The 22,690-nt window shown below is 37.2% G+C and overlaps 2 protein-coding genes and 1 pseudogene across 2 annotated transcripts; all 3 read right to left on the minus strand.

The window, feature by feature from the left end:
* Positions 1–6,481: 6,481 nt before the first annotated feature.
* LOC148124214 (olfactory receptor 14A16-like) lies at positions 6,482–8,057 on the minus strand (annotated as a pseudogene).
* Positions 8,058–10,305: 2,248 nt separating this feature from the next.
* On the minus strand, positions 10,306–11,073 carry LOC148124215 (olfactory receptor 14C36-like). The gene has a single exon (XM_087917224.1). It carries the CDS (start codon positions 11,071–11,073, stop codon positions 10,306–10,308), a length of 768 nt encoding a protein of 255 aa, XP_087773350.1.
* A 7,123-nt stretch (positions 11,074–18,196) lies between these two features.
* Positions 18,197–19,036, minus strand: LOC148124216 (olfactory receptor 14A16-like). Its single transcript, XM_087917225.1, has one exon. It carries the CDS (start codon positions 19,034–19,036, stop codon positions 18,197–18,199), a length of 840 nt encoding a protein of 279 aa, XP_087773351.1.
* Positions 19,037–22,690: the final 3,654 nt, after the last annotated feature.

Here is a 22,690-nt window from a genome sequence, read left to right on the forward strand (position 1 = left end):
AGATTGCCGTTAACTACCACTAGAGGTAGGTGGCCTTTAAAAGCTCTAAAACTGACAAAGAACTTGCCTCTGCCGATCACGGAATGGCCTTCCCCTGGTAGTCCTTCAGACCGAACTGGCATCTCTGAAGCCGGGTAGTAGATAGGCTGGGGTGGAGTCTCTTGAGGGTGTTCCACGAGATTATTGAGAGCGCTGACCCTGTGTCAACCTCCATGTGGCACGGTTTACCTTCTAGGAAACGGAGAGAGAAATTTTACTAACAGAGTGGCAAGTACGCCTGGCAAGGCGGTGCGTGCGACAGTTTAATACTTGCCTCTGTGGTCCCGAGTGCGAGGACGGGGTCTTTGTGCAGCGCTTTGGGGGCTTGGCAGACTCTGCAATGTGCCCCTCTTATGGCAGTTGTTGCAAACGGCTCCTTTAAACTTGCAGGTGGCCCTTTGATGTGATCCCCACAGGCTAGGCACAGGGTGATGTGCTTGGGTGGACCGGTGTATTCTTGTTTGGCCCCTACCTGCGACCGTCTGTCATTGGTGAGGCGATGGACATCGTTCTCATCGTTGTGGCCTTCCTCCGCTTCCACCTCTTCGGAATGGACTGGGAACACTGCTAGCTTGGCGCTTGGGCCCTGAATTTCGGTGGCTGAGTTTGTTGCTAGCTCGGCTGCTAGGCCTCCTCTACGCTTGCGCGAGGTTGAGGTCTTTTTAGCTAGCAGTCGCTCTGTAGGTTGAGATCCTTGACCCCACAAACCAATTGATCGAGGAGCATGTCCTCCAGGTATGTTCTAAACCCGCAGTGCAGGGCTGCTGTTCTGAGGGCGGCCATATATTGGTTGATGGTCTCCTTACTTGATTGCTTCCTCATTCGGAACGTGAACCTCCTGGCGATTTGTGAAGGCCTGGGAGCGTAGTGGTTTGTGAGGATCTCAAGCAACTCGGACCACGGGCGTTTTTAATTCTCTCGGCGCCACGAGTGCTGCAGCGGTATCGTAAACGGTGGCTCCGCAGTAGATTAGGAAATAGGATTTTTCCGATGCTCTCCCGCATCCGACAGGCCGACCGCATCGATGTAATGATTGAAACGGTTCTTATACGATTCCCACTTCTCTTCGTCTGGTTTAAACGCCGGGAATACTGGATTGGAACCCATGGTGCTGGAACGGCTGGGCTACCTGCGGGAGAAATCTCTCTGGGACTACGAATGCTCGTGAGTTACTAGTGATATCAGCTCTGGAGAGGTTTTTTGCTACCCTCTCTTTCTCTCTCTCTGGGTTACCACGTTGGCTGCTAGCCGTTGGAGGTGTCTTGATTCGCGCCAAAAAAGTGGGCGTTAGTGACTCTCTACAGCGCTGTGCTGTGATTCCTACTGGCTCGAAATTCAAATGACACCCGTTTGAATTTCGCACCAAATGCAGAGCGGCTGCAGCTCGCAGCGCTTCACTTTCCCCGTAGCGAGGCTAACAAGCGGCTACAGACGCTTCTAACTATTTGACTCAGACCGCTTCTCTGGCTGCGGATCAGCGTTTGCTCTTTTGATCGCTCATTTCGTTAGCTGACCGCTCTCTCTGGCTGCGGATCAGCGTTTCCCTTGTTGCCAGCCGATCGCTCTCTCTGGGCTGTAGATCGGTGGCTAGTGACTCAGCGGTTGCAAGGTGCTTCTGGTAGCCATCCCACCCTCGTCGCCAGTGTTAAGTTTGAGCAATGAGAGGCTGAACCAGAGCATGAGTGCAACAGTACTTTATTTCACAAATAAAGGGCTGACCGTGCTTGCCAAGCCTGGAACTGGCTCGCAGCAATCAGCAGCCAGTTGGACCCCGCAGCCTGCTTTTATAGCTGGCTGCTGGGGAGAACTGACCAATGGGAATGGGGGAATAACGCCCACACAAAGTGAGTGGACCTGAGTGAGAACTCCTTGAGTCCTCAGGACATAACAGTTTGTGTGGCTGTGGCGATGGCTTCTGGTCCTCCAGTGAAATATCGATTAAGACCAAAAGGTTGTTCTTAGCTCCTTTCTTTGGCATTTCTGCGAAATCAACTTGCCATGCTTCTCCTGGATAGCATGATGTTCTGATATGTCCTTGTGGGATTTTGGCTCCTCCTATGGGGTTATTCTTCTGACATATCTCAGGCTGATCCATTACAACCTTACACAACTTTCTCACATTCTCAATCCTGTATCTCTTCTCTAACCATATCTTCATTATTCTTGAACCTGCATGAGTGGCCTGGTGGACACATCATCTATTGGCCAAGCTAGAGGCCTAGGCAGTTGTACTTTGTCCCTTACTAAACATCAGCCATCTTTCCACTGACCTTCGGCTTCTAACTTGTCTCTACCATCATACAAAGGAGGAAAGTAATTGATAGGTTCTTCTGGAATTAATGCAACTGCACAGATTGTGTCTCTGAGCCCATGGCAGCCTGTTTTGCCCAATAGTCCACTGCCTTATTGCCCCTAGAGACTAGACCAGAGTCAGTTTGATGTCCATGGCAATGGACAATTGCAGTGGCTTTAGGTAGGTGAATAGCTTCCATCAAATCTTGCAGAAGGGGTTTCATTTTTAAAGTTTTTCCATCAGCTCCTACATAGCCTCAAGTTTTCCACAAGGTGCCATGGGTATGCGCAGCTAAAAAGGCATATCGGCTATCAGTATATATAGTCACTTGTTGGCCTTCAGCTAAATAGCATGCTTCTATGAGAGCCATTAGCCCTCAGCTGCTTGTGCAGATATACATGAAGGGAGCCATTTTTGAAGCAATAGTCCATCTTCTGTCACTATTGCTAATCCTGTATATCTTTTTCCATTTTTCATAAAGGAAGAACCATCAGTCCAGAGTGCCAGATTTCCATCCATCAATGGCTCAATCTTTAGATCACATCTAGACCCTGTGATGCACTCTAATACATCTAAGCAATCATGGGCTGTATCTTCTTCGGGCCATGGTGAAAGAGTAGCAGGGTTTAAAAGTTGGCATCTGGATAACTGAACATTTTCTTGCTCTACTATAGTACTCACATATTGTGAAATCCTATTGGAAGGTGCCCAAGCAGGAAGCTTTTGTTCTAACAGAATCTGAACTGTATGCGGTGTGAAAATATGGAGAGGAGATCCAAGAATAATTTTCTGCAATTCTTCAATTAGGATAGCTGTAGCTGCTACTGCTTTTAAGCATGCAGGCCATCCTTTAACAACATTATCCAGGCCTTTTGACAAGTAGGCCACTGGGGCCCGTTCTGGACCCACTTTTTGTAGCATTACTCCCACAGCACAGCCTTTTTTGTTTTGTGAGGTACAAATCAAATCCTTGGGACTGATCTGGTAGAGTCAAACAAGCTGCTCTCACTAGACTTTCCCTTAAGGTCTTCCAGGTTTGGGTGTGTTCCCCTGTCGACTCCCAAGGCATATCTTTTTGGGTCAGTTGGTACAATGTTTTGGCTATTACAGAATAGGGGGGGGGTCCAAGGTCTGGCATATCCTGTAATACCCAAGAAAGAGCTAAGTTGTTTCACATTGGTTGGCATTGGTAAAACCATCAGTGCTTGGAGTCTACTTTCATGTAAGTGTTGAGTTCCTTTGTCCAGCACATAACCTAAGTAGTTTACAGTTTGCTTAGTCCATTGGATTTTCTTTTGGGACACTGTGTATTCCTTTTTAGCCAGATGATTCAGTAACTCAATTGATTTTTCTTCTGTTGTTCATTTTCAGCTGCCATCTACATATTGTAAAAGCATTGTGGATGAAGTATCAAAGTCTTTTAAATCTGCAGAAAGGACAGCAACAAAGGCTGTAGGGCTGTTTTTATATCCTTGGGGTAATCTAGTCCATGTCAACTGGCAGCAGCATCCATTATCAGGATCAGACTATTCAAAGGCTAAGTAATCTTGGCACTCTACAGCCAAAGGGATACAGAAAAAGGCATCTTTTAGATGTATTATGGTGTACCACACCTGGCAGTGTGATAGGATGGTCAAAAGGGTGTAAGGATTGGCCATGACAGGATGTAACATCTGAATTCTGTAATTGCTCTCCCTCAAATCCTGGACCACCCTCCAGGTCCCGTCTGATTTTGGGACTGGAAATATTGGGGTAAACCATGAAGACTGAGTTTTTCTAAGAATGCCAAAGTTCAAAAAGGTTTTAATGTGTTATTTTATGCCAATGCAAGCCTCCCTTTTTATTGGATACTGCTTTATTGAGACGGGGACTGCATCATGTTTCAGTTTTGCAAAATGAGGGACAGCAAATTCAGCATATCCAGGCTTTCCCTGGTACCACACAGAAGGGTTAATGTGAGAATCTGAAGGTGACTTGAAGTTTTGCAGACTCAGAAACCACAAATATGCTTGATCGGGAGGGGGGGGGATTTAGCTGTACTCCCTTTGGAGAGCACTTAAGAGTAGCTCAAAGTTTTCCTAATAGATCCCTTCCTAATAAGTTAATTGGACATTGAGGCAGAATGAGAAACGAATGGGTCACACTGGGACCTTGATTCCTTTAACTTCCAAGCATCCACTTTGTTTGACAGTTTCCATTCTCCCTGTAACACCTACTATGGGGGGTACTTTGAGTGGCTAGGCATGGCACAGTAGGGTCATTGAGAATGCTGTAAGTTGCCCCGGTGTTGACAAGGAAAGATTGAAATCCCCCCACACACACACACGCTTGTAGCTCCACTAGAGGTTCGGGGTAGAAAATAATCCTCTGGAGTTCCATCAATATAATTCTTCCTGTCTTGCTGACATCTGCCCCTAGGGAGGGTTTGTGAATGGCTGGGATTGAGGCCATTGCTGTTGGAATTGTCTGTTGGGCTGAGGATTTTAGAGATTTAAAGGACACTCATTCCTCCAGTGTCCCATCTTTTTGCATAGGGCACATTGGTTTTTCTTCAAACTCCCAAAATGTTGGTTTTGATATCCTCTCTTAGGTTGTGACTGTAATGCCACTAATAGAAGGGTGGCTTGCTTCTTCATCTTTCTATCTTCCTTTTCTTCTTCTCTTTCCTCTCATTGGGAGTAGACTGTGAAAGCTGTCTGAATCAGGAGTTCCAGATTTTGGGTAGTTGGGGCATCTAATATTTGGAGTTTCTTCCTGATATCAGAGGTGCTTTGTCCCACAAAGGTCATTTTCAGAATTACTTCATTCTGTGGGACATCTGGGTCTAGGTCTGTAAAATGCTGAAAGCCTTCTTTCAAATGGATTAAAAAGTCAGTTGGGCTTTCTTTTGGCTCTTGCATAATTTGGTGTACCCAATGGAAATTTACAGTTTTGGGGTACTGCTTTCCTGAGACCCCGAATAATGGCTTCCTGAGCTTCCCTCAGAACTTCCATGCCTATAGGGTCATTGGCATTAATTTCAAAGGTTGGAGACAACAACTCTGCAACCTGAGGCTATTGTCCTAATGGAGGATTGTTAATGGTTGCCCTTTTGGCTTTATAATGTTTTTTCTGCAGCCTCCAAAACTTGCTGCTTGTCTTCTGGGCCCAAGAAGGCAGTAAGCAAAGTATGCAGGTCAGGCACAGTTGGTCAGTGGGTTGCCACAATTCTTTGAACCAGTTCTACATATGATTGAGGGGCTTCTCTATATGGTGGCATTCCCCTTTGCCAATTAAACAGATCACTTGTGGTGAATGGAATGTGAACATACGCAAAGTGGTTTCCCATCAGTAATTCTCTTAAAGAGGCCATCAGCGACGCTGTAAATGACCCATCAAGTCCTCCATAAAGTATTCCTCCTCTAGTGTGAGAAGGGCTTAACAATTCCCTTCCCTTTTTATTTGTGTCTGTTGCTTCCTCGTTGGACTGAGGAAGAGGCGGGGGAAGAGGTGGAGGGACTGGAAATAATGCTGCTAGAACAGGAGGATTGTTTATTTCTGGATTATAGGGAGGTAGAAATTCTTCCTCCCTTTGATCTTCTAAAATCTCTTCCAGCACAGATTTTTCTTCTTCCACCCCCTTCTGAACAGGACAGACTTTAGATGGCAAAAGTCTGGCGGGGTCAAGATGACATTGTTTCAAGATGTCTTGTCTTAGTGCCAAATTAAGGAAGAAACCTGCATATAGTTCTTCCTCTAATTTTCCTTGGGCATTGAGATAGTCAGTTAAGGCTTTGATCTCTTGTATATTCATGGAACTTTCTTTTGGCCATGGCAGAGATTGTGGACCAAGATTGTATGTATGGAATCAGGGCTAGCTACACCCACTCCTTATACATCGGACTGGGACCCTCTTGCCCCAGAATTTTCAATAAGCATACTTCATCTGTCACTTTGGAAGTCAACGGCCATTTCCCTCATGGGATAACGAAAACACAGATCGTTCCTCTGCACTCACATTGGAGCAAACCTCTATCAGAAATTTCTCCATCTCATTCTTCCATTCATACAACACTCCCCACCTCCCCCCTAATGAAATTATACTCACCACCACAAAGCTGGTCTCCCTTCTCTCCCACTCCTTCCTAAACATTCAGTGCCTTGATTTAGTCAGGGCATTATGGTCCTCTCACAGTGGAGTCTTCCATCCTCGGTGGTCACAAAGTCACCAGGGCCAAGGGCCCTGGGAGAGCTCTTGATGTCGAGATCCTCCAAGTCCGGTTTCCTCCAGGAGATAACAAGAAGGCTCTCCATCTGTCCAAAAATGATGACGGCTCGTGGGACTCAATCGGAGTCGCCCAAAGGGAATGTTGCCCTTGAGTTGTAATGCCCCATGGTTGGGTGCCAGGAAAAATGTAAGGTTTTTCGAGTGCAGCACAGAGTCTAACAAATCCAATGAAACTCTGAACATGAGGCTACTGATAATCAGGTTTATTTTCTGATCAGAAAGCAAAACTGGGTGACCTTTCAGTCTCTCACCTTAAACAGCAAGGCAGAAAGAAAGAAAAGCAGGCACATGCAAAAACTTTTTCTTGAACTTTTATAGATTACACAGCTAGCAAAGACCATCATTGCTATGGAAACATTATTTCATATCAAGCAAAGCTCATGACTTTCTCAGTGCCTCTACAAAGAGATCTTACTTAGATGGCTTGGAAAGTAATACATTTTAGTTCAAAGCTTCATTTCTCACATTTTAAGTTACTGGGAAAAATTAGTTACTTTGCTAGGCTAAGGTTGGCTGTTCACCCAGAAGTTTTTTATCTCTGCAGTCATCTCCCAGCTCAGCATAAGTTACAATGAGGTTCAGCAAGGAAATCAAAGATTGGGCCATACACACACACACACACACACACTCTATATATGCTCTCTGTTTATGCTCCAGTCTCTTCAGGTTTATAATCTTGATCCAATTATTGAATTTTGGAACAATTTTAGACTATTATTCTTTTGCACACACTCTTTTAAAAACAGTTCATAGGAAAGACTTTGCTTTGTTTGACATTCCTTGCTACATTGCTAACTCTGTTACATGGAAACATAAATTGATAGTCTTTCAATAAACCATGTCTGATGAGAGAATGAAATCCGAAGCATGTAATAGATGAGAAATTACCTAATTCCTTATTTTATTTATCACTTTTTCTATTTCGCAGCAGTCAAAAGACTCTAGGTGGGGAATGCAAGTGGAGAAGGCCTTTTCCCTTCTCTCAACTGAGGGCATTCTCAACACGGTAGTAAAGATCTGCACATAGGTCAAGATAATGAACGAGATTTCATTCAGATAAGAACCAGGACAAAAAAGCTTGATTAACTGTGGAACTTCACAGAAGAACTGATTGATGACGTTGGAGCAGAAAGGCATTGAAAAAATATTCCCTGTATATAGAGCTGCATGTAGAAGTCCAACTAGCCATGCCCCACCAGCCATTTGAATGCAAGTGGACCACTTCATTATGGACGCAAAGTGCAAGGGATGACAGATGGCAATGTACCTGTCATAAGATATGACAGTGAGAAGGAATAAATTTGATGGGAAGAAAAAGAAATTGAAAAACAATTGTGTCACACATTCAGAATATGAAATTCATTTCAAGTTCATGAAGACATTAACTACAGATTTAGGTATAATAAAAGATGTCCCACCGAGGTCACCAAAAGATAAATTGATTAAAAAGAAATACATTGGTGTGTGGAAGAAACGATTGAACAGAATCAGCAAAATAACCAATGATTTCCAACCAGTATAAAAAGATACATTAACAAGAAGACATTACTCTGTATAATTTGAGCCACTTCATTTCCAGAAAATCCAATGAGCATAAAATCCAATATGCTTGTAGTGTTGGACATGGCATTATGCAATTCCCAGTAGGAAGATGAAATGTAAATTATATACAGATTTCTTTCACATTGAAAATATACTTTTTCTTCTAAGAGTACCAATGCTTTTATAACTGTGTAACAGCTTTTTATTCTCCCTGTATTTGCTGATATGCTTACTATAAGTGCTTTGGAAAAACATAACTATCAGAAACAGCTCATAATAAATTGAAATTTATATAATTATAATTTCCATACAATTTAAAATATTAATAATAAAATTAAATATAATTTGCAATAATTATACAACATAGTTATATGAACCCACACTAATATTACCCTTTATTTCTTTGCTATGTGTGAAAATCTTTTTTCATTGATCTCCCATCTCCAAACTTGCCTTTCTTAAGGAGGATTCAACCAGAGAGCAGATTATACTGCAAGTGCCACCTTCACAAATGTTAACTATGCAAATTTCACCAATCCTCTGGCCTCTCTGGGAAATAAACTATTTTTCATCTTCTCTAGTAAAACTGTCCAGTTTGGTCAATGAACTGGTTGAAATGCAAGATCTCAAATACACATTTAAAGTCATTTGTGCATAAGAGATGATTGAAATTAAAAAAAAAACATTCAAAGTAGAAAAATGAAAAAGGTTTAAAGGAAAAAAAATAAAGTTTGAAATAAAATACTAATAGATTTATTTTCTCTAAACTGAATCAAATCAGTACATAGGTTTACAAATTTATACTTTTTTTGCATGGTATATTTTTCTTTAAATGCTTACATTCAGCATTTACATTCGAATACATTACCTGAAATCTTCCATTTCCTTTTCTTCTTCTCTTCAGACTTTGTGATTCTTTCTGATCTCATACACCCTGTCCTCTTAATTGCAGGTTCAGACTTCACGCTTGGGATTTTTTAACAACACTTAATTATAATTAGGAAACCTGGTTTTGATCATGAATGAAAGATATCCAGAAATGTTCTTTCATTTCTCCAAGCACCTCAACATTAATAGACCATAATTAAAACCAAATGGGAAGAAAAGAGTTCAGTTTTCTAACTGCAAATACATGATATTTAGAATTTGTACTGTATGAATACCTTTCAGGTCTATATCAGAATTGGTTGGTTTGGAACAATGTATGAGCCCAATGAGTAAATAATGAGTAAATAAATGAGTATGAGTAAATAAATACATATCTGTCACCAATATTATTATGATGCAAACTTCATGGGGCCACTTAGAACATCCTCAACCTTCAGAAATCAATCCTACATGGAATATTCACTCAATGCTAAAAACATCTGTGCACATGAAAATAATTATGCAAAGTTTTGATGGAAGCTGATATAATTCTTCAATTTCATCACCAAATGTATTGTGTTTCTTTACATTAGAAAAATGTACAGATGGCTAGAACCTCATTGACTATTGTCATCAACTAGCACTGAGCATATTTTTATATTTTTAATGCCTATTACAATTTTACAAGACGTTACCACTAGAATCAACAGCATGTAACAGAATAACAGAGCAGGAAGGATCTTTGAAGGTCTTCCACTTCAACTGTATTCAAGAAGGAAATGTCAGCATTGTGATTCTTCTCTTTGAAGGTGAGAACTGGATATAGAAATTACATTCTTATACCCTCTATTTAAATATCACAGTACATCCTCAGGCTGATTTAACAAACTGTAGAAAGAACAATTTAATACTCACACTGACTGTAATAAAACTGACTCGCCTCTATTCCACCACCCAAATTATCAATTAAAGGGTAATAGGATCAATGTATCTCCTCCAAAATAAAGAACAAAAGAAACTGAAGAAATAATCCAAAAGTACTTGATACACCTAACATTATGACTTCTAACCCCTAACTTAATCTCAGTTAGTTCTGTATAGAAAGCAGGATGTGAGAAACATAATTTCACTATTTCATGTAAGAAAACAAAATATGATATATATTGACACATTTGATTCTGCACATGTAACAAATCATGATTTAGAGTAAACTACATACATAACCCAAATTAGGAAACCTCATCTTTTTACAAGTTGTCATTATCCTATATAATAATTACATGAAAAAATATTTGTATTACTTCTTGTCAAGATGCCTCCAACCAAGGAATTTCCAAAAGGCAACTTTGACATCTTTGTTCTTCATGCTGTAGATTATTGGATTCATCAGTGAAGGGACCACAGTATATAGTATAGTACACAATTCCTCCAAGCTGGGAAGAAAGTTTGGCATCAAGTAAGCAAAATGAGCCAAGAAGCTATTACCAACAAACAGGGAAACAACAATGAGGTGAGGGATGCAAGTGGAGAAGGCCTTTTCCCTTCTCCCAACTGAGGGCATTCTCAGCACAGTAGAAAAGATCCACACATAGGACAAGATAATGAATGAGAGGCAGCCAACTCCTAAGCATGAACTAAAGACAAGAACCCAGGTTTCATTCAGATAAGAACCAGGACAAAAAAGCTTGATTAATTGTGGAACTTCACAGAATAATTGATTGATGGTGTTGGAGCAGAATGGCATCGAAAAAATATTCCCGGTGTGTAGCAAAGCATGTAGAAATCCAATCACCCAGGCCCATCCAGCCATTTGTAGACAAATTGACCACTTCATTATAGATGCAAAATGCAATGGGTAACAAATGGCAATGTATCTGTCATAGGCCATAATAGTGAGAATGAATAGGTTGGTTGTAAGGAAAAAAAGAATGAAAAACATTTGTGCTCCACATTCAGAGTATGATATCCATGTGGAGTTCATGAAGGTATTAAATACTGATTTTGGAATTATGAAGGAAGTACAACCAAGATCACCGATGGATAAGTTGATGAGAAAGAAATACATAGGACTGTGGAGATAACTACTGGCTGCTACCAAAAGAATAATCAGGAGATTTTCCACCAAAATAAAAACATATGTAATCAGGCATAATATGATATATAAAATCTGAACCTCTCGATTTCCAGAAACTTCAAGAAGTACAAAATGTGTTACACTTGTTCTATTAGACAGGACTTTGTATTCTCTGCTGTAGGAAAATGAAATGCACATATTAGCAAATAATAGCATATAATATCTTGCAATATTATAGCATGTAGTATGACCACTTCTGTTATTTCATAACAATATGAACAGTTTATATTATTCGTAATAGCATTCTGTACCATTCTGATTTTTTAAATATATGAATGTTCTTAAAATATGAAAAGTATATCTTTCTTCTGTAAAAAATATTTACAAAATAATAAATACTTCTAAAATTAATAGATAAACTGTAGTATTTATTGAACATAAAGAATGCTACAAGTAGGGCTTACCTGCAAATTCAAAATAGATATAGACAGGACAAGAAAAATTTTGGAATTTATGCTAAGCTACAACAATTAGATAAAATCCTGTTAGGCCCAGATAAAAAAAGTATAACTAAATTTTATAATTATTTATTAGAAATAGAATTAGAAGAGGAAGTAGTCAAAGGCAACATGATAGCTTAGAATAGAAACATAGGATATAGCATTACATTATTAGAATGGGAAAAGGTCTGGACAAGGAATAATAAAATTACAAAATAAGCAACATATAAAGAAAATGCTATATATAATGTTTTATAGATGGCATCTCTCATCCTTGAGAATAGTGAAAATGTCTCCTAACATGAATCCAAATTGCTGGAAATGTAAAAAGAAACATGGAACATTCTTTCAAATGTGGTGGTCCTACACTGAAGCCCAAAGATACTAGCATAGAATTAAAAAAAGGAAGGAAGAGGAAATAACGGCGGAGCAAATTAAATTAAAACCAGAATTCTTCTTATTGGGGATATTTAATAGACAAATTTCTAAAAAAGTCAAATATATAATACTGCACATTCTTACTGCAGCCAGAATAACCTTTGCACAGTGTTGGAAATAAGCAGATATTCCAACAGAGGAAATGGTTATTCAGAAGATAACAGCCTGTGCAGAGATGGATAAGTTAATATTAGCACTTAAGGGAAAAGAACCATCAGAATATTATAGAAGCTGGGAATGCTGATATGACTGGATAGAACAAAAATAGAAAATATATTAGTAAACAACGTAAGATGTAAAAGAGGTAGTAATTATATACTCGCAATAAGATGTATTTGTAAATATATCACCAATATTGATAACAAACAAGGAATCATAGGACTGTCAATAATAGAATTGCTAGTTTTTAATCATTTTGTTTCCTATTTCCTTTTTTTCTGTGTGTTGTGTATGGTTTGTTTGACATTTTAGTTGTATAAACAATAAAGTTTATTTTTTTTAAAAGAATGTTATTTATCATTGAATTAATTCTGCTTATTTGCCATGTGTTTCCCAGTAGTTCCACATGTAAATTCCAAACGTATTTTTATAATACTAATCCTATCTTTCTTTATTTGTGCTGTCTGTCAAATCTCTTTCTTTTGACTGATCTCCCAAGTTCTTTTCTCAGTACTCACCTTGCCTTTTCTAAAGTGGCTTCTATCTAAATAGAGATCACATTATTGTCATTTTATTTTGCTATACTCTAGTATTCAATGTACTCTTCCTCCTGCAAAATACTGTAGATGTTTTAGAGATAGGAAGAAACTAGATTTTATAACCATATTCAAAATTATTACTTTAAGACAAGAGTTTCTTTTTTTAAATCAGCATTAAGCTCAGCATTTATTTTCTTTCTTTGTTTTCTTTCTTTTTCTTTTTTTCCAGATATATATCACAGTAAATTATGATAATTCCATGAAGACAGAATGCTATACTTGATGAAACATTACATTAAATACATCTTTGGAATCACATGGTTCAAGTTGACTACAACTAAACATCCTAAAAGAAATATTGATCAAAAACTTGACACCAGAAACACCTAAGAAAATGTAGAAATACCATTTGGGGGCAACTGACTATTCCAGTGTAGCAATATCATAAAAATACACAGCTTAACTGAAATACTATTTATTTATTTATTTATTTAAAAAATGAAATAAATAAATACAAATATCTAAAAAGTTGAGCAGAAAACCAAAAGAGGAAAAATAAGACTTTAAGATAGAGATAAAACATTTACGGATTGATTTTCTGTAGCCTGGGCAGATCAGTTTCTAATTATCTGACACAACTTGAATATTCTACAATATTCCCATCAATCTTTAACAAAGTACAAGTAAAGTATTACCTGATATCTTCCATTGTCTTTTTATCTTCTGCATTGATTTATCACATATCTAATATTTCTCTCACTTTTTTATTAACATGTTTGACACTTAGAAGTTTGCTTGAGGAAAGAACTGGTTTTGAACAGAATCAACTGCTAGAGTCATATGTTTTTGAAAGATGATGAAATTTCATTCCTATAATTTTCTCCTTCATCATTAAGAAATAGTAGCAGATGAACAAAAATCACTGGAAGCTGGCATCATGTAAGTACAGCAAAGATTGAGCATATCAATATATTTACAGAGTTAACCACATGAGATTATAATATCAAAATGAGTCTCTCATAGTCTGCCTTGTTTCTAAAGGAAATTAAAGATAAGGTCTTAACTGGTGCAGTTAATTAATCCCATGATATAGTTATATTATTTGAATTTATATCATATCTTCTTCTTGACTTACAAACACAGTTGGGACCCAAATTTCATCACCTGCAAGGTAGTCATTAAATTAGTTGTGTTCAATTTTATGATCCTTCTCACCATGATTAGCAAGCAAGTCGCTGTAGTTGTTAAGTGAGTCACATGGTCATTAAGCAAATCTGGATTGCTCCATTGACTTAGTTTGTCAGAAGCTGGTTGTGAAAGTCACAAATGGTGAACATGGGACACTCCAATCATCCAAAATGTATGTAGTTGTCAAGCACCTAAATTTTGATCATACAACATAGGGATGTTTAAATGTTAGGACTGGTCATAAATCATTTTTTCAATACTAATTTAATTTTGAATGGTAGTCAATGATCGATAGTCATAAATTAAGGACTACCTGTATTTAAGTGATATTTCTGTAGAAAATATGGCAATTTGTTGCAGCTGAATAGAAATAGGCAATAACAATTTTAAGCATTTTTTTATTTATTTTATTGGAATTTGACAAACAAAATATAAGAGAATAAGAGAATAAAAACAAGAATAATAGAATAAAAATAAAATACAGGGACAATAGCCCCATTAATGAACTTATGGACACCCCATCTACTGACCACTTAAGTATGAAGTAAGGTTCATGGAAGTCAATTTGTGACAGAAACTGTGAAAACTTGTAACTGAGACAACTGAATCAGGTAGGGCATTCCAGACTTTGACAACTCTGTTACAGAAATCATATTTTTACAGACAAGTTTAGAATGATTTACACTGAGTTTAAAGAGTTTGTTCATGCATGTATTATTATGATTAAAACAGAAAAAGTAATTTACAGGTGAACATTACTACGTGTAATTTTGTATGCAATACCTAGGTCTAGCCATAAGTGGTCTAACCATCTAAGTTATCCAAACTGAGAATTTCGAGCTTAGTAGCATAAAAAATTATATTGTGTACAGAAGAGTGCAAGACTTTTCTTGTGAAATACTTAACAGATAATACATAATCAGAGTTGGAAGGGACCTTATAGGTCACCTAGTCCAACCCCACCAACTCAAGTGAGAGACCCTACACCATTTCTGACAAATGGCAGTCCAATCTCTTCTTGAAAGTCTCAAGTGATGGCCACTTTTGAACCCACTCGATTGTACTGATGTCAGATATATGGTGGGGATTCCAAACAGTTGAACAATAAAAAGTGATCTAAGCATAAGTTTTATAAGCTCTAACTAGAAATACAATGTTTCCAGAAAAAAAGCTTCAAAAAATTAACTTTACAATTCTTAATGCTTTTTAGCAACACTTTTACAGTGAGCTGTAATATATTTTTGTATACATGTATTAATGAAATATTACACCAAAGGATATACTTATAATTTAAATGTATGATTAACCAAATCACAGAGTAATTACAGAAAGCAAAAAAATAAAGAAATTCTGTCATAGTTCAGGCATTCCTATATCTTGTCCCTTTTTGATGTTGCTATGGCCATGTTCATGTTGTTCAATTACAAATTTTTGCTGTAATGTAATAAAGAATATTTTTTAATCTATTATTTTCCTCTCATGCAATCTTCCTTTTCTTCATTTTGCACACTCGAAGATTAGCAGTATCTAAAATTCCAACTGCAACTGCACATATACTAATATCAATTGCACGTATTGTAGCCTCACATCTGAATTTTGGGTTGCATTAAATGCAACCTATTAGTAACTTACAATTCACACTAAATCAAATATTGCTTAATTTGAACTCCCACTAAACAAACCTACAAAATCTTACCCTAAAATTTTGACTGATGTTCTGAAAGTTCATTTAGATTTACTGAGGTATTTGTAGGAGAGTGAAATGACTAACATTTTTACATTTTAGTAAATATGTGGAAAATTTACAAAAAATTGAGATTAAAAGGTATGTGGGAATGACCTTGGGAGAGTGGGCCCAGAGACATTAACTAGGGAAGAGACTGCATTGTCCTCAGTTGGATAGTGGGTAGGGAAAGAGGCTCAAAAGAGACCCTTTCTAATTTCTTGGGTGTAAAAGAGATGGGAGAAAAATGAAATTGCAAGATTCCATTAATGTAGCCTTACAATAAAGTAGAATTAGTTCATCTGGGTATGTTTCTTGTTTACTCTTGTTTACTCTTTCCAGTAAGGCTGACACTATAACTCTGTACTAAATTTCCATAATGCAATAAGGCAGCACTTATTATAATGCAATAAGGCAGCACTTATTATAAGGTTAATTGGACTAGATATGGTGGCATGGGGATGACAAACATTTTGTGTTTTACATTTCAAGAATAACATTTTCTTGAAATAAACTCATGCCAATTGAGCAATTATTTGCCAAAGAAGTGAAATAGACCTTTTGCATGCTATAGGTTTATACTTTTATGATATGGAAAGTAGGCAGATGGAGTAGGCCCAGGAATGCACTACCTGACTCTATAGTTACATCCTCACACCCTCACTCCTTTAACCGCAAACTATCCACTATTGACCTCACCCCATTCCTTAAGAGGTCTGCAAGGAGCGTGCATAAGTGCACCATCATGCTTCCTGTACCTGTCCTATTGTCTCCATTTAATTGTACCTATTTTCTGTATTCTTACTCATGTTTATACTTATACCTATTATCTTGTAAGCAATTGACAAATCAAATAAATAAATAGATAGATAGATAGATAGATAGATAGATAGATAGATAGATAGATAGATAGATAAAATTTAGAATTCCCCCTTTCTATCTCTTTTAATCATTTTTTCTGTGAATTTTATTTGTTTTGAACCCTATTTTTCCAAGGTGGAACCAGATGGACTCAGAACCCCCAACAGCTAAATCTCTTTGTCCAACTAATCATAGCCAATTTGCTGCAGCTAATTCACCACAGCCAACTCACCATAGAACAACTTATCACAGACAACTTGCCACAGGACGACTTACCATAGCCAACTCACTGCGGGATTCATGGAACAATTTAATAATTCAATTTCATTATTTAAAATAAATAAAAATTTATTTTAATTTTTGTCATTTACATTTCTGTATTACTGTATATTAGTGACAGCCAGCTCTGAGTGTACACATGAGTTCACACATACATACATTTGCCAATCTTTGTATCCAAAAGAAATTTCCTTAAACAGCCTGAGGCCAGATCTCCCACATGAAGTGAACTGGAGGCCAGTCAGTTCAACCATGAAATTGCAAGTCTAGTGAGAACACTTTATTGAGTTGGATTTGTAGTGGTATGTCAATGAGGCTGCTGGGCTTAAGAATTAATCCTAATTCTTCCCCTCCTCTTCCCCTTCCTTCAATCATTTTCCTAGGTTTTAAAAACAGTTTTCCTGGGTCCCTTAAGCAGCTTTTTAAAGTTGTGCTTTAAATCTGATTGGGTTCTTTTCTTCAGCTATATTCAGAAACAGAAAACAGATTAATACCAGAAGTGGTATTCAGCGGGTTCTGGCCAGCTCTGGAGAACCAGTAGTGGAAATGTTGAGTAGTTCAGAGAACTGGCAAATACCACCTCTGACTGGGGATTTTACAGTATCCTTCCCCTGCCATACCCACCAAAACACAGCCACATAATCGGTAGTAAAAAAAATTGAATCCCACCACTGATTAATACTCAAGTTTTCAAATGTCTGAGTCTCCACATCTAGAAATACTGTTTTAGGACATTAAGGAACACATTCATTTTTAAAAAATGCTATTGACTGGTTCTTAATTACAGTTCCATGTTTATATAGCCAGAATATATTCCAGTAGTGAAAGTATAGCATATACTAGCACTTCATTATAACAGAATGCAAGAATAATATTTTAAGTACAAGCAATTTTGCTTAGCAATCATTTGAAGTTATTTTTGACCCAGTTTTGGAGTTCCAGTGGTGGAAACCACCTATAGTTACATAATCACATTTTGGGCCCTTGGCAACAATCTTACTTTTATGGCCTTTTTGACACTTCTGAAGAAAAAAATACTTGTAGAAATTCATTGACTCATTTAACAACCATTTTATTTGCTTTACAATCAGGTGTTCACTTAAAATTACAAAAATAATCATAAAATCAAGCCAGTCAAATTGGCTCCTTGACTTATGACTATCATGTCTTATGACAGAAATTTAGATTGTATAATGATCATAAGTCAAGGACTACTTGTACTTATTGTGGTACCACGCTTCATGTTAATAAAATACAATAGGGTATACAAATACATTTTTTATTTTCCATATCTAACAAATCACAATTTAGTGTAAATCACATCAACAAGTAAATTACACAAAGAAACCTCAAATTATGAACCTTCAACTATTTACATATTATCATTATATTTAATTTCATCATTAGATGGCAGAATAAATTATATCTTAATTTTTTTTAAAAAAATACTTCTTGCTCAGATTCCCCCAACCAAGGAATTTCCAAAAAGCAGCTTTGATTTCTTTGTTCCTCATGCTGTAGTTTATTGGATTCATCAGTGAAGGAACCAAATTATATAGCACAGTAAATATTTCATCCAGCCTAGATGGAGAATTTGCAGGTAGTACCAGATGAGCTAAGAGACTACTGCTAATGAATACACAAACCACAATTAGGTGGGGTATGCAAGTGAAGAAGGCCTTTTCCCTTCTCTCAACTGAGGGCATTCTCAGCACTGTGGAAAAAATCTGCACATAGCTCAAGAAAATGAATGAGAGGCAGCCAATCCCTAAGCATGAACCAAAGACAAGAACCCAGGTTTCACCAAGGTAAAGATCAGAACAAAAGAGTTTGATTAACTGTGGAACTTCACAGAAGAACTGATTGATGATGTTGGAGCAGAAAGGCATTGAAAAAATATTCCCTGTGTGTAGAGCTGCATGCAGAAATCCAACCAGCCATACCCCTCCAGCCATTTGAATACAAGTGGACCACTTCATTATGAATATAAAGTGCAGTGGGTGGCATATAGCAATGTATCTGTCATATGCCATGACAATGAGAATGAAGAAATTTGATGATAGGAAAGAAACATAGAAAAATAATTGCGTCACACATTCAGAATATGAAATCCATTTGGAGTTCACGAGGGCATTTATTATAGATTTGGGTATAATTGAGGCAGTGATAGCAAGATCACCAATAGATAAATTGATTAGAAAAAAGTACACTGGGATATGCAGATATCTATTGATTGCTATTAAAACAATAATCAGAAGATTTCCCATCAGTTCAAAAAGATACAATATTAAGAAGAGAGTGATGTGTAGCTATTGATTTCCAGTAAATCCCAGAAGAACAAAACTCATTATACTTGTTCTATTAGGCATGACATTATAATTCTCCTATAGAAAAATGAAATTTATTATATGTTATTTTTCTTCCTAGAAGTACTAATGACTTATATTACAGCAGTTATTACACTATTTTGCGGCCTTTCTACTTTCTTATATGATTTATTCTTTCAGAAGATGGAGTTTTAAGCTATAGGTAATGTTATATTGAAATTAATATATTTTTTCTTTTATACAATATATCCCAACACTGAACTTATCTTTCTCTTTTCCATTATGTTTCGGATTTTAAACTCATCTCTCATCTTGCCTTTCCTAAAACAAATGCTCCTCAAAACAGAACTCTATAAATGTGTTCAATTTTTATGCAGGGTAAGTGCCAATTTTAAAATAATTTTCACAACACAAATTTAATCAAACTTCTGATCTCCCTGGGAAACAAAATATTTTTCCAGCCCTAATAATCAGTGCCAGCATGTGAATATTCGGCCAAACTAAAATAGCCTAACTGCAATAAAGATTAAAAAATAACTGAAATGTAGAATTTCAAATATAGCTTTAAAGTTCAGTGTTTTAAATTTCCTTAAATAGATATCATGGAAAGGGATGCTGCTGGAAAAAAATAGACATTTTTGAAAATCTTTGTAGCAGTAGAATGAAGAAATAATAGAAAGTTTTAAAAGGGAAAAATTAGATTTGATAAAACATTAAGAGGTTTATTTTCCCCTAAACTGAATTAAACTGATACAGCAAATGACTGACACATTTCTACTTTTCTATGTTTCCTTACATGTTTTCCCTTCACTCAAACAAAGTGCAACAAGTATATTATCTGACATCTTCCATTTGTTTCGTCTTTTCCTCAGACTTTATAATTCTGTTATCTAATCCCTTTCACATGTATGATTCCATAATGATTTTGAGCAGGACTGGAAAATAGAGGCATATAGTGAATACCTGAATGATTTTGGCATCCAAAGATTTTCTCTCATTTCTCCAAGCATAGTAACTCAGCACTAATAGTCTACAGTTAAAACCAAAAGGAGGAAAGGTTTGATTTTTCTGACTGTAACATACCATTTTCAGAATCTGAATTCTGTAACATACCATCTTCTAACTCTGAATTTCATGTCAGGGTTGCTTTAATTGGAATGGCAGATAAATCCGAATAAATATAATCCATTAGCCAAAGCTGCTTCATGTTTTCAAAATTACTTCCGGGGAAATAATAAGGCATTGCCATATGTATCTGTTATGTCTCACCTGTACAAACAAAGTAATAAGTCCAAATTTCCAACTGAAACACAAATAAGCAGGCAAGTCCGGTAATTACAGGGTTAAATTCCTTAAGCCGAGAACATGCTTGGCAGTCTCGTGCAAGCTGTTTGCCAAGTCCGATAAGAAAGCAGGAACGTAAATCACAAGCTGTCACCACACACAGGATAATTCTGAAGCTTCTCTCACTAAATAACACGTTGTCCCGAACAAGAACCCAGAGCTAACGCACCCACTTTTATTCCCTGTTGGGCGTGTCAGTCCCTCATCTCATTCTCTGATTTGTCCTTTCTTTCTGCGTTGCATCTCACGCTTTTGCCTGCGTCTTTGCCTCACATCAAACCAACATTCCCCAGCTTGATCCTCAGTCAGAGGCTCTGATACCCCCTCCTGGTTATCTGCCGACACCTGAGGCACAACCAGGGAAGGAGGTCTTGCTGAAGAGGAAAGTCCTGGGGAGGAAGGCTATTCTAAATCCTCTAACAAAGCAGACTCAAACCTCAGAGCCAAATCCTCCTCTTCCTCATTATCCAAGTCTGTGTCCTCTAACAGAGCAGGCTCAAACCTCCGAGTCACAACATGTATCTATGCATAAGTAAACAGTTGCAAGTCTGATGCAATTCATTGCCCAAAATGTTGTTTTTCCTCTCACTGTTAAGATACATGAGACCTCACTGATGCTGGGTAGCATCCAGAATTGAGCATACCAATGGATTTCCAATGCCCCTCCCAATTTTATGAAAAAGACCCTAAAATTAGGCTCTTGCATAATCCGCTACAATTCTAAAGAGTGCCTAATTTAACCATCATTTTCATTAGAGAAAATAACATTTGCATTATTGTATGAAAAATTTTAGTGGGGGAAATGCTACTAATAAATATATTTGTGGTAGACAAAAGACAAAAACTTGCTTATAGGCGATGTTATATGGAATTATTCCCTGTACTATGTAGCATGTAAATAAACTCTACAAAGAGAAACTATGTACTTATGATTATTATTCCTATTATGAAAATTTCCTCCAAATATGTTGAAACATCAGTGCTAAAAATGGCTACAATTTCATTCCAACTTGACAAATTCAGATATCTCTAGATATTTTCTCCTACAAGGTGCCATCTTTAAATGCAATATAACATCATGATGTAGGATTCATTCTGAAAAATACTTGACATAGATTTTGTATGGTGATCCCTGGGTGAAAATTGTTTTATAAAATTAGCTGAACGTACCAACAACAATAAAAATGTATTTTGAAGATATTAGACATGGATATCATCTATGTCCGGAGAGATTTAACACTATTCTTCTTGATCTTCCTCAGTTTCCTTTTCTATGAAGAGTAGATTTTCCTTGGAATTCATTCATTCCTGTAGGAAGGGAAGTAGAAATCATGAAAAGTAAATACAGTAAAAAAAGAAAGAAAAGAAAAAGCATAATTAGATATTACATATGTTTAAAAAGTAATGCAGCTCAACTTTTAAGTAATAAGTTAAAGCTGCACAATGTGGTAAAAAAATCAGTTTACCTAAGAGAATAATAATAACAGAAAATTTAACAGAATAACAGAATTGGAAGGGATCTTGGAGGTTTTCTAACCCAACTCCCCACTCAAGCAGAAGATTTAACCCATTTCAGACAAATGATTGTCTAATCTCTTCTTAAAAATCTCCAGCTATGGAGCACTCACAACTTTTGAGGGCAAGCAATTCCACTGTTAATTGTTTTTGCTTTCAGGAAATTTCTCCTTAGTTCTAGGTTGCTTTTCTCCTTGGTTAGTTTCCATCCACTGTCTATGGAGATTCTCAGTCATCCAGGTCATGGTTGTCTCAAAGATACTTTTTCAAGAGGCAACTGGACTTTCTGGTTTTTCTTTGAAGATGTTTCACTTCTCATCCAAGAAGCTTCTTCAGCTCTGACTGGATAGTGGGAAATGGAAGGATTTTTATTCCTTGCAGACAGCTGGTCATTTGCATTCTTTTAGCAAGTCATTAAGGTCACCTAAAGGCTTATCTGTGTCACCAGGGTCACTTGAATGGTGCAAATGGGTGTGGAGCCTTCTTGAAACTTTGAAAGGACTGTGTTGTAGATTGGAGATAGTTGATGTTATATCCCTCCCACTCTGTTGAAACAAGGCTGTTTAATTTTGACATAAATGGCTTCTTTGACCCCTCTTTCAAACCAGTGGTACTTTCTGTCCAAAATGTGGACTGCTGCCTTCAAAAGACCGTATCTTTTAAATGTAGATGGATTGCTGAATCTAGTCCTGATGTGTTTGTTCTCCTATGTTGTGCCATGCAGTTATGCAGTGG

Source organism: Pseudonaja textilis, chromosome Z (assembly GCF_049901715.1).
Source record: "Pseudonaja textilis isolate UNSWEBS1 chromosome Z, rPseTex1.2, whole genome shotgun sequence".
In the NCBI taxonomy this organism is placed as follows: Eukaryota; Metazoa; Chordata; class Lepidosauria; order Squamata; family Elapidae; genus Pseudonaja; species Pseudonaja textilis.

Excerpts from the sequence above, each read along its gene's own strand:
- LOC148124216 (XM_087917225.1), bottom strand. The coding sequence starts at position 19,036 with ATGGGAAATCTTCTGATTATTGTTTTAATAGCAATCAATAGATATCTG.
- LOC148124215 (XM_087917224.1), bottom strand. The coding sequence starts at position 11,073 with ATGTATTTCTTTCTCATCAACTTATCCATCGGTGATCTTGGTTGTACT.